Raw genomic sequence first — 13,989 nt, forward strand, 5'->3', positions numbered from 1 at the left:
TTAGCACAGTACATCTAACTACAGAATTCAGATTCTTTTTAGATGTCCATTCTTCAAGATATGCTGCTGGGCTTGATTCTCAATAAATTTCAAAAGATTTAAATCTGACAGCATTTTACCCATCCATGATAAAATTAATTAGAAATTAGTGGGCTTCCCAGGTGGCACAGTGGTAACAAATCTGCCTGCCAATGCAGGAGACAAAAAAGACGCGGGTTCAATTCCTGGGTCGGGAAGATCCCCTTAAGTAGGAGATGGCAACTCACTCCAGTATTCTTGCCTGGAAAATCCCACGGATGGAGGAGCCTGGCAGGCTACCGTCCAAGAGGTCACAGAGAGTAAGACATGACTAGGCACTCAGCACACACAGCACAGCAATACGATGTTTTGAATAGAAAAACTCTAAGTATTTGGAAGCTAAACAACACAACTTAATTCATAACATCCAGAATCTGGAAAGAACACACTTTTCATCAGCTGGAGACTGAGAAGACAAACTGTGGTATACTTACACAACTGAGTACTATTTATCGATTAAAAAGAATACAGTATATGGATACATTCAACAAACCTGAATGAAAACCTCAAAAACATTTTCTTGGGGGAAGCTGGACACAAAGGAGTATGTATCATTATGATTTTATATATAAGAAGTTCAAGTACTGGCAAAACCAAACTAATGTGACAGAAATCAAAATAGTGGCTGCAAGTGGTGACTGGCTTGTAGGTAACAGTAAAGAACCTTCTGGGCTGAAGGAGGTGTTCTGTATTTTGTTTGTGGTGGTGGTTTCATCGGTGTGTACACGTGAAAATGCACTGAACTATCTACATATAGTTCAGACCTATGCAGTTCACAGCAGCTAAATTTTACCCAGTTTTAAAAACCATTTAACATACAGGAAACTAAAAAGGGGGGAAAAAAAAAAAAGGAAAGAATTAAATAAAACATTAAGGAGTCAATTGCAGATCTGAAGAATTCCTTAAATATGTGGTGTAACATCAACACAGAAGAAACGATGCTCTGAGCACAACAAAACTTACATACATTTAGTAATTATATTGTTGTTTAGTCACTAAGTCATGTCCTACTCTTGCAACCCACCAGGCTCCTCTGAACATAGGATTCCCCAGGCGAGAACAGTGGAGTGGGCTGCCATTCCCTTCTCCTGGGGCTCTTCCCGGCCCAGGGATCAAAGCCACTTCTTCTGTATTGTGCAGGGGGATTCTTTACCACTGAGCCACTATGGAAGCCCTAGTAATTATATACTAATAAAATCAAGGTCAGTCTAATAGTAATGCTCAAAATAAAAAAATCTATAATTAAATTTATAAATTTATAATTTAGTTTTATGGCTAAAGGTTAATTTTTTCAGTTACTATTTCTCATTTTTGAGTTAGCAATAAAAAAAAAAAAAAGAAGTTCAAATAAACTGAACACAAAGGTCCAAGATAAGGGACCTTTTAAAATTATACTGGGTTAAAAAGTTAAAAGGTCTTTTCTATTTTGATTAATAATAACCGGGATAAAATGAACTTCTAGGGCCAAAAACAGTCTTGTATAGTGGTTATATCACCCCTTTTCTACTGGTTTCACTCTCAAGAGTTTACCATTCTCCATACTTAGGCTGAGTTTGGGCAGTAGTGTTTTTAGAGACCTCTATGGAGGATTCTAATACAAATCGAGAACTAAAAACCGCTATTTGTATTCAGCAAATGGTCCTGGCTAAGAGCAGAGACCTTAGAGACAGACTGCCTGGCCTGCCTTTGCCATTTAGCAGCTCTACACAATGAATTAACTTTCCTGTGCTTCAGTAGGCTCATCTGTAATATCTAGATAATATACATCTTAAATACTTCATAACTTTCGTGTGAGGAATAAAATGAGTTGAAATGTTTTAGGTACTTAGAATAGTTCCTGGAACCTAGTGAAGTGAAGTCGCTCAGTCATGTCCAACTCTTTGTGACCCCATGGACTGTAGCCTACCAGGCTCCTCCAACCATGGGATTTTCCAGGCAAGAGTACTGGAGTGGGTAGCCATTTCCTTCTCCAGAGGATCTTCCCAACCCAGGGATCGAACCCAGGGATCGAACCCAGGTCTCCCGCGTTGCAGGCAGAGGCTTTACCATCTGAACCAGAGAAGCCTATCATTTACTGGAACCTAGTAAATGATAATAAATATATGGTATCATTATTTTCTACCAAGAAACACCTATCTTATAATGAATGGGGCACACAGTTGATTAAAGATTGGTAATTATTTAAGAAGCCTTGCTAAAAAGATTTTTAAATGCATTTTAAAATGCAGACTAGAGAATGTAATTCTGAGCTTTAGAAACTCTTAAACTGTTGAGTTATATTGTAGGTAATATACATACATTTTAAAGGAGAAATTTGAATAGGTATGTATTAGAAAATAAAAATAATACTATTGGGAGAATAGTATTAAATGTAGAAAGTGAGACTAAACACAAGAGACGTGCATATCGTGTAGTTTGTACTCAGTACATATTTGCTGAATAAATAAATTTTAGCTGAATAAGAACGTTAAAAAAAAGACTTTATTTCACTGTAAACTAGGTAAATGAAAAATGCTTCTTATAGTTGCTGACTAGGCAGGCCATGTTCATAATTATTAATGTTATTTTCTTCCATTTCCACTTAGAATCTGAAATTCTAAGTTACAATGCACAAAGTTTTCAATACAGTTTACCTTCAATTAGTACTATAAATAAGTATTTTTAGCTCCGGGACATTCAAATTCAAAATTTTCTCCCACAGTGGGGTGAGTTCAAGATGAAGGTTACCATTTGTAAATAACTATAATGTGCAACTTTTCACACAGGACACTAATCTTTTGATTTATTCAAGAAGTCAATTTAATTAGTTCCTTGGGAAATATAAAAAGTTATGTCCAAAGGAATATTAAGTAAATATTAAGTTAAAACAGATGTTATCTTTGACTTTATGTCATTAAGGGATTTAGTAACTTAAATGAGAAATATGAATTCTGACTTATCACTAACCAACTCAAGTGACTCTATCTCAAGATTACATGCAATTACAAAGTTAATTTACCATTTTTAATATTATCCCAATTACAGTATTATTCTTAGTTATTCTAAGTAGAAATATATTCATGGCTACTGCAAACAAAAGTTCAAGTCAACTGACTGAGATACTAGTAGGAGGACAAAGGGTTTTCTAATCCACTAGAGGAAAAAAGATGAAAGCAAGGTGGGGTGGGGTGGGGTGGGGGAGAGGAATCCAGAAAGGGAAAAAATTTTAAATGTAGGAACCTTCTACTGTAAAGTTTATCCTAAGCTTAAGCTGTTGGTAGAAAACCCTGACCCTAGGTCTTATTCAAAACTCTTTGAACCTTCCATGATCTGACCTGACTGGATCCTACGATCTTTGTTTTTGGTAACCGTTCCCTTCTCCAGGGGATCTTCCCATCCCAGGGACTGAACCCGGGTCTTCTGCATTGCAGATGGATTCTTTACTGTTTGAGCCACCGGGAAGCCCTTCTTTACCACACTCCCCTGTGGTATAATACATTCCTGTCATAAAGGGCATCTTTCCATTCCTCAGTAACACTGTCTTCCTTCTAGCTTCTGGGCATTCTTATGTGCTGTTCCTACTACACAGAAAATTCTCTATACCATCCTGATCAATTTCTATTCAGGAAGTATCTCCTGTCCTATAGATATGATTAAGCCTAACTGCTAAGTGTTTTCATAACTCATTTCTTTAAGACTGTACTTTTATTAGTGAAAGTATGTTCTATTTATTATTTATCACTGTATCTGAAATGATTAGCTAGAGTACACCAGCCTTGTACACAGAATATTCTCAGTATTTCCTGAAAGTGAAGTTGCTCAGTCGTGTCCGACTCTGCGACCCATGGACTATAGCCTATCACGCTCCTCCATCTATGTGATTTTCCAGGCAAGAGACCTGGAGTGCTCTGCCATTTCCTTCTCCAGGGGATTGTCTCAATCCAGGGACTGAACCAGGGTCTCCTGCATTGTAGACAGACGCTGTACCGTCTGAGCCACCAGGGAAGCCTAAGTATTTCCTAATTGAAAGAAATAAGGAAAGAAAAGACAGGAGAGGAAAGGAAAGGAAGGAAGAAAGAAAAAAGGGAGGAAGGAGGATGGGGAAAAAAACTGGAAACAGAGAAAAAAGAAAAGAAAAGGAAGAATAGATGGAAGGACTGATTATCTGTAGGACACTGCTCTCATATTCCTTAGCACTCCTTGTAGAACTTAAGACCATGGAAAAGAATTCTAAGATAAAGACTAGAAGAGAAATGGTATTTGATGCAGTTCTTGAGTGTTAAACATTTTTGCTCTAACTTTTCACTTATCGTGATTGTCAACCCGGTCTGCCATGATCATCAGACTCTGGCTCTGGATGATTCTAACAGAGCTTTCTGTGACATGTAGTAAGCTCTCTGATCCCAAGAAACCTAAATTTTCTCCACAGGTTTCTATTTCTGACCTTCAAATTAAATTTAATCTTGAATAAGCAAATGAAAAATAATGTCAATCCCAAGAGAGAAATCTCCTTTTCACAGATTAAAAACTCTGATTAACATCATGAACATTATTTACTATGTGCTAGTCATTTATAACACATAATATATCTTATTTAATCCTCACAACAACCCAAAAGATACTGTGCACACATTTTTACATAATGCTAGAAAAGAGAGGAACATGAGGTTTGAACCCAGGTGTAGCTTCAGAGGTCTTCAACAATGATCTTCTGTTTACCTTACGGCAATAAGACAGAGAAAACTTTGAATTCCAGAATGCTGCTTGATCATTTTTAGATGAGGTCTATTAACAAGAACCCTTGTATCTTAACACGTTGGGGCCTGCAAGGAGAAACAACGCTGAGACTGGGGTAATACCTGCTGTTTTGAGGCTGAAAGGGAATAGCTACCTTGAGCTGCTGCACTGTACCTACTTCCATGAGAACTGGGAACATCTATGCTTTTTTTTTCCCTATTCTTAGACAACTCTCAATTCATCACTTCCTGATCAATGCCATTCAATTTTCATGGGCTTGCTGTATTAAAACTTAAATGCTCTCATCGTTAAATTGAATGTGTCATTTTAAAACTAAAAATAATAATAATAATCATAATGTGACCTTCATTTGCATCTTGACATAACTTTTAAAATTTGACACTGATGAAATAATTAGAAATTTGAACACTGAAGATTAAGAAATTAATATTTTAGAAAGTGATGACAATTGTATTATGGCTCTACTTAAGAGTATCTTAACCAGCAAGGACCTACTGTATAGCAAATGAAACTCTACTCAATGTTATGCGGCAGCCTGGATGGGAGCGGAGTCTGGGAGAAAAGGGATACATGTGTATATGTGGCTGAATTGCTTTGCTGTTCACCTGAAACTATCAAAGCATTGTTCACTAATTGGCTATATCTTCATACAGAATAAAAGCTTAAATAAATTAATTAAAAGAATATGTTTATCTTTTATAGGTACATATTAAAACATATATATAGCATACATAAATATGTTAAAAGAAAAAACACAATCACCATCCCCACTAAAAAAAAAGAAAAAGGTAGAAGCTAAGAGTTGGGCATGACTGAGCGACTTCACTTTCACTTTTCACTTTCATGCATCGGAGAAGGAAATGGCAACCCACTCCAGTGTCCTTGTCTGGAGAATCCCAGGGAAGGGGGAGCCTGGTGGGCTGCCGTCTATGGGGTCACACAGAGTCGGACACGACTGAAGTGACTTAGCAGCAGTAGCAGCAGCAGAAGTTAACTTATAGAGGTTTTGCCTATTGGTGTTAATAGTGATTTTTATTACTTTAATATTGATAGTGTTTTTATAAGACTGAATAAGCTAATAAAAAAAGAAAAACAATTTGTCAAGTATCCATGTAGTTTATCACCAAATATAAACTCTGGATGACCAGTTACATTTAAAAGCTTTCCCAGATGTCTGACATAGTACTGAGATACCTTAGGTAATAATATATGATTGGAACTATAATTGCACTCTTTCATTTTCTGGTGAGCTAAATCACTCAAAACATAATATCCTGTGATTATACCAAGTGCCTTCAGTCAACTAGAAACAACCATCATATTTTTTTGGATTTATTCAGATCATTTGATCTAAAAATGGCAAATAATATATAGTTTTTAAATAAGAGATAAGCCACCTATTAACCTACTCCTCCAAACCCACCATAGTTTATAAGTTGCCAATAAATGAAAGATTTTAGAAGAAAGTCTTTTGAGTTATACTGAATAGGAAGAGTATTAAGATCATTAAATTAAATCTGCAACAATGTTATGCTTTTTGTATTGTTACATGTTTTAAAGAGCAATTTAAAAAGGGAATATTCAAGATCTTAAAAAAGAAACCCTGTTCTAATAGAAAAGTTTAAAACAGTCCTGTAATAGGAAGATTAGTATAAAAAAGAAATAGAAGAAAATGGTAGTCTTAAGAATGTAAAACTTTTAATTACAAACTTAAACCAGAAAGTAGCTTTTTTATATAAAAAAAGAAAAAGAAAAAAAAGAAAAAACAAACAAAAAGAAAAAAAATAAAAATAAAAATCTCTAAATTAACCCCCCAAAAAGTGATGCCAAAAAGGTACTCTAGGACAAGCCACAAGGTATTTTCCATTCTGCTTTTCCATAAATAAGAAGAAAAAGGAGCTTTTTCAACCCAGTGAGTGCTATAGAATGGAAATATCTGAACATTCAGGTCACATGAAAGCTCTGGAAACTTACTTCAGCTTCTCCTCTTCACTCAATGTCTTCCACAGTTCTTCAATCTGTACTGTTGCCTCTTCCAAACTGGTCTTGGAATTTTCTGTGAGAAACTGAGCACGACGATCTTGAACAAAAAGGGCGCTTGCTGACATGGGTTTCTTGATTACTCGACTGCTAATTAAATCATAAGCTGTAAGCTGTCCAGATTTGTTATCTACCACATTTGATTTTTTGTTACAGGAACTTTCACAGAGATTCTTTTGTTCAGGACTTGTATTATTATTATTACTACTTACATTACTCCCTAAACTATTCTGAGGCACTAAAATTTTCACAGGTTCAATGTTTTCTCCTCTAGAATTAAGTATATTTCCCTTGCTCCAGTCATCTACACAAATTTCCAAAGATTTCTCAGGAACTGCTGCTGCTTCATTTTCCCCACTCTCATCTCTATGGCTTTCATTGCCATTTTCTGATTGGGCTTGCCCAACAGAATCCACAGAACGAGTTTCACTATTCTCCTCTTGGGTGTCCTCACACGATGAATCATTCTTTGGGGTTTCTTTAAATGTATTTCCATCATTCTTATCAATACTAGAATTTTCACTATTAAAATGATCGCCATAATGGTCACCAATATGTACCTGATGATTTAAACAATAATTAGTGTTTTCCCCAGATGTATCATTACGCACATCATTTTGGAAAGGAATGGCTGAAGTATCAACATTTGGATAATTATTTCCAGATGTTTCCATCTTAGTAAGAAGCACATCTGTTTCTGTTGTTTTACTAACAACCATGTCAGCTGAGGAAACATCTGTTTTATTACTTTCATAAGAATTTGTACTAGGTAGTGATCCATAACGAGTCGTCATCAGATTTTCAAGAGCGATTAAAACAGATTCCTAAAAATACAAATTAACAAGCATTAGTGGAAATTATGAGACTAACATTAAAAAATCTACAGAAAAGTAGATTTATAGAAGATGTACAGAAAAAGTAAAAAGATTTACAGAAAAGTAAATCTAAATCCTTTTCATATGACAATAGCTAGGACTGCATAAGTTTATAAATAGTATAATATAAAAAATTATCTGAAAAAGGTTACCTTATTCTGTAACAATACTTGACTTTTATCAGGTGTTAAATTCACATCTACATCAGCTGTTGGAACGTCAATTTTCAGAAAGAAAATGGGATACAAACGAGTAGATTCCTTTAGACATTTCAGATTGTAATAATGTCGGATTAGCTAGAAATACATGTAATGAAGACAAAAAAATGACAGAAATATACTGAAGTATTATTCTTTAAAGTATTTATAAATAAAGATAGCATTATTTAAGTAATACTATCCTTAAAATACCACCAAAAGAAGCATATTCAACTGAGAAACTGAGTGGATGTAACTGCTTATTAGGAAAAGTAGTATCTAAATACTAATACTCATTTAGAGGCTTTGAATTTATTTAACATGAAGTGCAAGCAGGCATCCAATGCAACTGACTTCATGGAAAAGATCACAGCGTCATGGATGTTTTCAAAGTCCTGAGTTCAAATTCAAATTCTGTTACTTCCTGGCTATGTGGTCTAAGGTAGTCACTAACATTCAGTTTCTTCACTATGAAAGTAAAAGTGAAAGTCCCTCAGTCATGTCTGACTCTTTGCAAACCCTAGGACTATACAGTTCATGGAATTCTCTAGGCCAGAATACTGGAGTGGGTGGCCTTTCCCTTCTCCAGGGGATCTTCCCAACCCAGGGATCGAACCCAGGTCTCCCGCACTGCAGGTGGATTCTTTAGCAGCTGAGCCACAAGAGAAGACCTTCTTCACTATAAATAAGGATAATAATTCACCACAGAATTGTTGTGAAGAGTTATATGTAAGGTGAAAGTGAAGTGTTAGTTGTTCAGTTGTGTCTGACTTTTTGTAGCCTGCCAGGCTCCTCTGTCTATGGAATCCTCCAGGCAAGAATACTGGAGTGGGTAACCATTCCCTACTACAGGGGATCTTCCTAACCCAGGGATTGAACTCAGGTCTCCTACATTGCAGGCAGATTCTTAATCATCTGAGCCACTAGGGAAGTGCCATACTATATCTATTTTTCCTTTTCCTTATTTTAGAACAAATTCTTACAAGTAGTCCTTATAAGAAGCTGATAAATTACTTTTTTCTTAAAAAGATTACCTTCAATATATCTTTTTGGTGTACTGGTCGACTGTTTATAAAGATGAAACTCCTTTCTGGGGTTGAAAGACTTGTGCAAGAGTGGTCTGCATCATGCTTTGGAAGAAATCCACTTAGAAAAATCTATAATTGTAATAAATAATTATAGTACTGATATGCAATGTCAACAGTATACATGAGTCCATGGATCTGGTTATACACATTTAAAGGTATAAACAAAATTAACAAATGGATTTTCATTTTAAGGTCTAAAGAGCCATATACTCCTTGATAACCAGGTCATGAGCATTAAACTTAAATTACTGAAGCATGTTAAATTGGTGTTCTCAGCTAACTTTCCCTTCTTGAAATTTTAAGGGAAAACTGGCATTCATTGAAGTTTCATGAATACATATCTCTTTGTCACAGGACATACAGTATAAATACTGCTGCTCTCTGCTCAACCCTATTTCCTACTATTTTCAAAAAATTTTCTTTCCTTATATTGTAACTTTACTCCGGCTGTTCATCCTTTTCTTTTCAGCCACCATTTTCTGTGAAGAAGTAGCTGTTTCTATCTTTATTTGAGTATGCCATGAAGTCAATCTGACTAGTTTTTCATTACTGAGGGAAAAAAAGATCTTTTACTCTTTGACGCATTGCAATGTTGTACTTTATCTTCATTTCTGTTTAGAGAACTACTTCACAAATGTATGAAAAGGAGGGGTAAAATAAAGAAGGATCCTAGACAAAATACCAGTGAGAAGGGAGAGAGATTTAGTGAACAGAAAGCAAGGAAAATGCTCCTACGTTTAGAGATAATACAAAGAACTGTTAGGAATACGGCATAGAGCCAGACTGAAATGGTTTAAACTCCGGCTGCTCTACTAATATGATCTTGGTCAAATTATTCAAAATACAGGCCTATAATCATCTCTTATCTGAAACAACTGGAATCAGATGTTTAATTAACCTGTTAAGAAACAGTAATAGTGAGAAATTTTCTGCTTAGGTTTAAAAAAGCAAGAGTGTCAGAGGGTTTGCTATTTTTAGTTAAGCAGAAACCATGAGGCTCCTTACCAACATAGGCTGTAGGCTGCCACCTAAGTCTGTGGCTATCCCTGCTCTTGGAAATAAGTGTTTAAGGAGGTGGCTGCATTACCGACTTTAGAACACTAAGTGCGTTATTGTCACATTGCCAAACTGTGCCAATTTAAAAAAAGTTAATACACAGAGCAAGATAATCCATTATAAAATGAAACTACTTCATTGACTATAAAACTTCACAACCCTTATAAATTGTTGCATCATTTACCAAGTAATATGAGAGCCTTCTTAAAGCACCTGCTGAGCATCAGGGAGAGCTGTTCAGCCTCTGAAAGACTTACTGGGCTTGTTGATGGAAAAAAAAAAACCAAACCAGAATAGGTAAAAATAAAGATTACAATGAAGAAAACATCAGTAATATTGCTAGTGTTTTTCTTCCACACCATCTTGGTTGGCCACTGAATAAATAGTATTACTTCCAAATACTGACTTTAAAAATGGCTTAAGATAGATAACCTTAAGAACAAACATATGGTTAAGTTATATGGAAAACTAAAATCAAATGGCAAAGTCTTATAAAATGTTACAATAAGTAAAAATCAGGCTAGTTTGTGGGGAAAAAAAATCTCTGTAAGAGACCAAATCAGTGCAACAAAATAAAAAATAAGATAGGCCTTATAAGATTCTATACCCAAGTATCACTCAAGTAAAAGGCAAAACAAAAATCAAAGGCAAAATATAAACAAAGGAATACTCCCCTGATTGTTCTTCAACTATGAACCCTTCTTTCCCTCCCTTCATCTCCAGTCTTCTATCATCTAGCTTCTACCTCAATGACACTTAGTTCTACTAAACGTCTACTTCAATCTCTGCAGACCCTGACACCAATGGGAACTCTCTCCTTTGGGAAGCATGACACTGTTTCAGCCTTCTCTTTTGGATTTTCTACTTCCTCTCTGAAACTTCCTCTTTAGTGGGATTTTCTCTCCCTTTGCTTACAGCCTATAAGGGTGATAGTCTCCCTCAGTCTCTTCATCAGACCCCTTTTTCTTGCTCTCTATCCCATCTGAGTAATTTCATTCCCATCTATACAACATACACCAGTGCTGCTAAGATACAGATGTACAGCCTTTATTTCTTTCGTCTCCAAATGCTCACACAAATTTTCTTAATCTTACCACATTCAAAACTTGATAAAATATTTCAGCTCATTTTCATGCTGCTGTCCAATAGCTTCTCTTGTACTCCTTTACCAAAGTAAAGACCTCTGTCTCCTACTCAGTCTGTCAAACTAACAAGTTTCCAAGCAATACTGATGCTGCTGGTCTTCAGACCAAACTATGACAGGTAGACTCTCTAAAGCACAACACAGGTAGCAGGTCTGAATCTCCTGTCACAAGCTTCCTGGGTTACCAGCATGGGCAACAAAGTTCTAGGAAACCAGAGAGAACCCAGCAAAATTTAGACAGTACCCTTATTATCCCAAGTCAGCTAGGACCAGTCCAAAGTGACACTAGTGTCTAAATTATTAAACAACTATTAAGAGTGCTCCGAAAAACAGACCCAAGTCAGATCATGGCTACCTTCCTTCAGTTCAGTTCAGTCACTCAGTTGTGTCCGACTCTTTGCGACCCCATGAACCGCAGCATGCCAGGCCTCCCTGTTCATCACCAACTCCCGGAGTTCACTCAGACTCACAGAGAGAATTCTTAATACATTAACTGAGCACAAGCTCCATGCAAGACACTAATAAAATGATAATTATTAAGAACTCAATATTGTACAAGAGAATAGGAGGGGAACTAGTAGCTAAGAGACTGCAACAAATTATAAAAAAGAAAAGAAGTCATAATAATGTATAGTCTGTATAAGTTTTCAACTTTTAAAATGAATCTTCAAATATAAGATGGTTACATAAGACACAGGTTCTGAAGCTAGATGACACGAGAGTGGAGCGGGCACTGCAGCGAGCGAGCAAGCAAGACTGGGAGTGTTAGCAGCCACATCCAGCGTTACAGGGCCGAAGAGACTCTAGCGCCGACAGGCCAGAAAATAAAGCTGGAAGACACACTCAAGGTGGGAAAGGGAAAACAAAGGTAAAAGGGCTCAACTCCGCTTCTTCACTGAGGAAAGCAAAGAGATGAAGATTCTAAATTGAAAATCATTTAAACAATTAATGTAACCACGATACTTAAAAACAATAAACAGAAGAGATAAAAATAGGAAGTAGGGCAGGGGAAAGAGATTTAATATGGGCTTATACATCCTTTGTCATTAAAATTTTTAAAGAGACACTTCTTCCTACCCCAACCCAACAAAAAGGAAATAATTAAACAGCTTCAGTGGTAAATCAGAATTATTAAAGAACATCTCTGTTGTATACCTGAGATTCTTCACAGTGGTACTGAAAGGATTCCATATTGCCCATAACAGCCGTCCCCAGAACAGACATGAGAGCCATTTTATGATCCGATACTCTAGTTTTCTGCCAAATGATTGCCTAGGGACAAAATGACACAGACAACTTTTAGCACAACCTGGATTTAGTAAACTCAAGTACTTACACAATATATTTCTGTATTTGGCATTCATCCCTTTCTGTATCATTTATAAGGTATCTATAGGCTATAAAGTTTGAGAGAAGTCTGGTTCTGAGTTTCAGTAGCTGTATATCCTGTAGTGTAGAGTCTATTTTAACTTACCTTAACCTCAATTTTGTTTTCTCTACAAGCTGACTAAGAATACTTATCTCCCAGAGTGTTGGAAGATGAAAATATACGATGTAGGTAAACACAGAGGCCAGAGCATGGCATGAAACAATTTTATTAAGTATTAATTTTCTCCCCCCTTCTAATCCTAAACTTCAGACTATATATTGCAGAGTGTATTTAAATTAAATTGCTACTTCAAGTAAACATTACTGTTTTATTGAGGATGGACATCAATGCTATAAAATTTCTGTAAACAGTTAACCTGGTATAAAAATTTAGGGTAATGCATGCTTTTTAAAATTACCATTTATATACAGAGAACTTTTAAAAAGCTAACTAAACCTCACAGACAGAAAGGCTGAATAATGGACTTGTATCTTTTTCACTATAAGCATGTAGTAGGATAGCTTAAGAGAATGATGGCCCAGAGAGACAGCACTAAAGTGTGGCTGTGAAGTGCATGTTGTAACATACTGAAATTTTTCCAGTTAATGAGGTTCAGTTATAGTCAAATCTCCTGAGAAACCATCCATATACAGACACATTCATTCAACAAATATTCACTTAGAAGTCTTAAGTCCTACAGAAAATGTGTAAAGGACTTAGGAGAAAACACCAGCATTCAAGAGTCAGGCAGAGGAAGAGGAAGAGATTGAAAAGCACTGACCACAGAGGCAAGAAGAGTCAGGACAGTATGGTGCACTGACCAAGGAAGGTTTTTTAGGAAGAAGCAGGGCTTCCCTGGTAGCTCAGTGATAAAGAACCTGCCTGTCAATGCAGGAAACACAGGTTGATCCCTGATTCACAAAGATCCCACATGCCGCAGAGCAACAAAGCCATGCGCTATGACTAACAAGCCCACGTGCCACAATGAATGAAGCCCGATGCCCTAGAGCCCGTGCTCCGCAACAGGAGAAGCCACCACAACAAGAAGCCCATGCGCCAGAACAAGAAAGCAGCCACTGCTCACCGCAAGGAGAGAGACATGGCCACAGGATTTAGCAATCAGCAGTGAAAGCAGTTCTAGAGTAAATGAAGCCAAATTTTAGTTACTGGATAGTGACTATACAGAAAACACATGAAAGGGACAGCTCTTTTAGAAGTTTGGCTGTAAAGTGGATAGTAGTAACTGGAGGCAGGTGGATCAAGGAAAGCTCTCGATGATACACTTGAATAAAAAGCAGTGAGGGAGAATGGGTTTACACAAGCAGGCTTGTAGAATCAAACGGAGGGAATTGAGAACGTTCTCCTTTGTTCGTTCTTTCTCTCTCCCTCTTTTTTTTTGTAATGT

At 36.5% G+C, this 13,989-nt stretch overlaps 1 protein-coding gene across 1 annotated transcript in view; it reads right to left on the reverse strand.

Moving 5' to 3' along the window:
* Window positions 1-13,989, reverse strand: part of PMS1 (PMS1 homolog 1, mismatch repair system component) — a 109,151-nt gene that overhangs the window by 14,049 nt on the left and 81,113 nt on the right. Inside the window, exons 6-9 of the mRNA XM_052635435.1 lie at window positions 12,371-12,487; window positions 8,962-9,084; window positions 7,883-8,026; window positions 6,790-7,679 (exon numbers count right to left, since the gene is read on the reverse strand). Of these exons, the coding sequence (XP_052491395.1) occupies window positions 6,790-7,679; window positions 7,883-8,026; window positions 8,962-9,084; window positions 12,371-12,487 (1,274 nt within the window). The remainder of the gene's footprint in view (window positions 1-6,789; window positions 7,680-7,882; window positions 8,027-8,961; window positions 9,085-12,370; window positions 12,488-13,989) is intronic.

Source organism: Budorcas taxicolor, chromosome 2 (genome assembly GCF_023091745.1).
Source record: "Budorcas taxicolor isolate Tak-1 chromosome 2, Takin1.1, whole genome shotgun sequence".
Lineage (NCBI taxonomy): Eukaryota > Metazoa > Chordata > Mammalia > Artiodactyla > Bovidae > Budorcas > Budorcas taxicolor.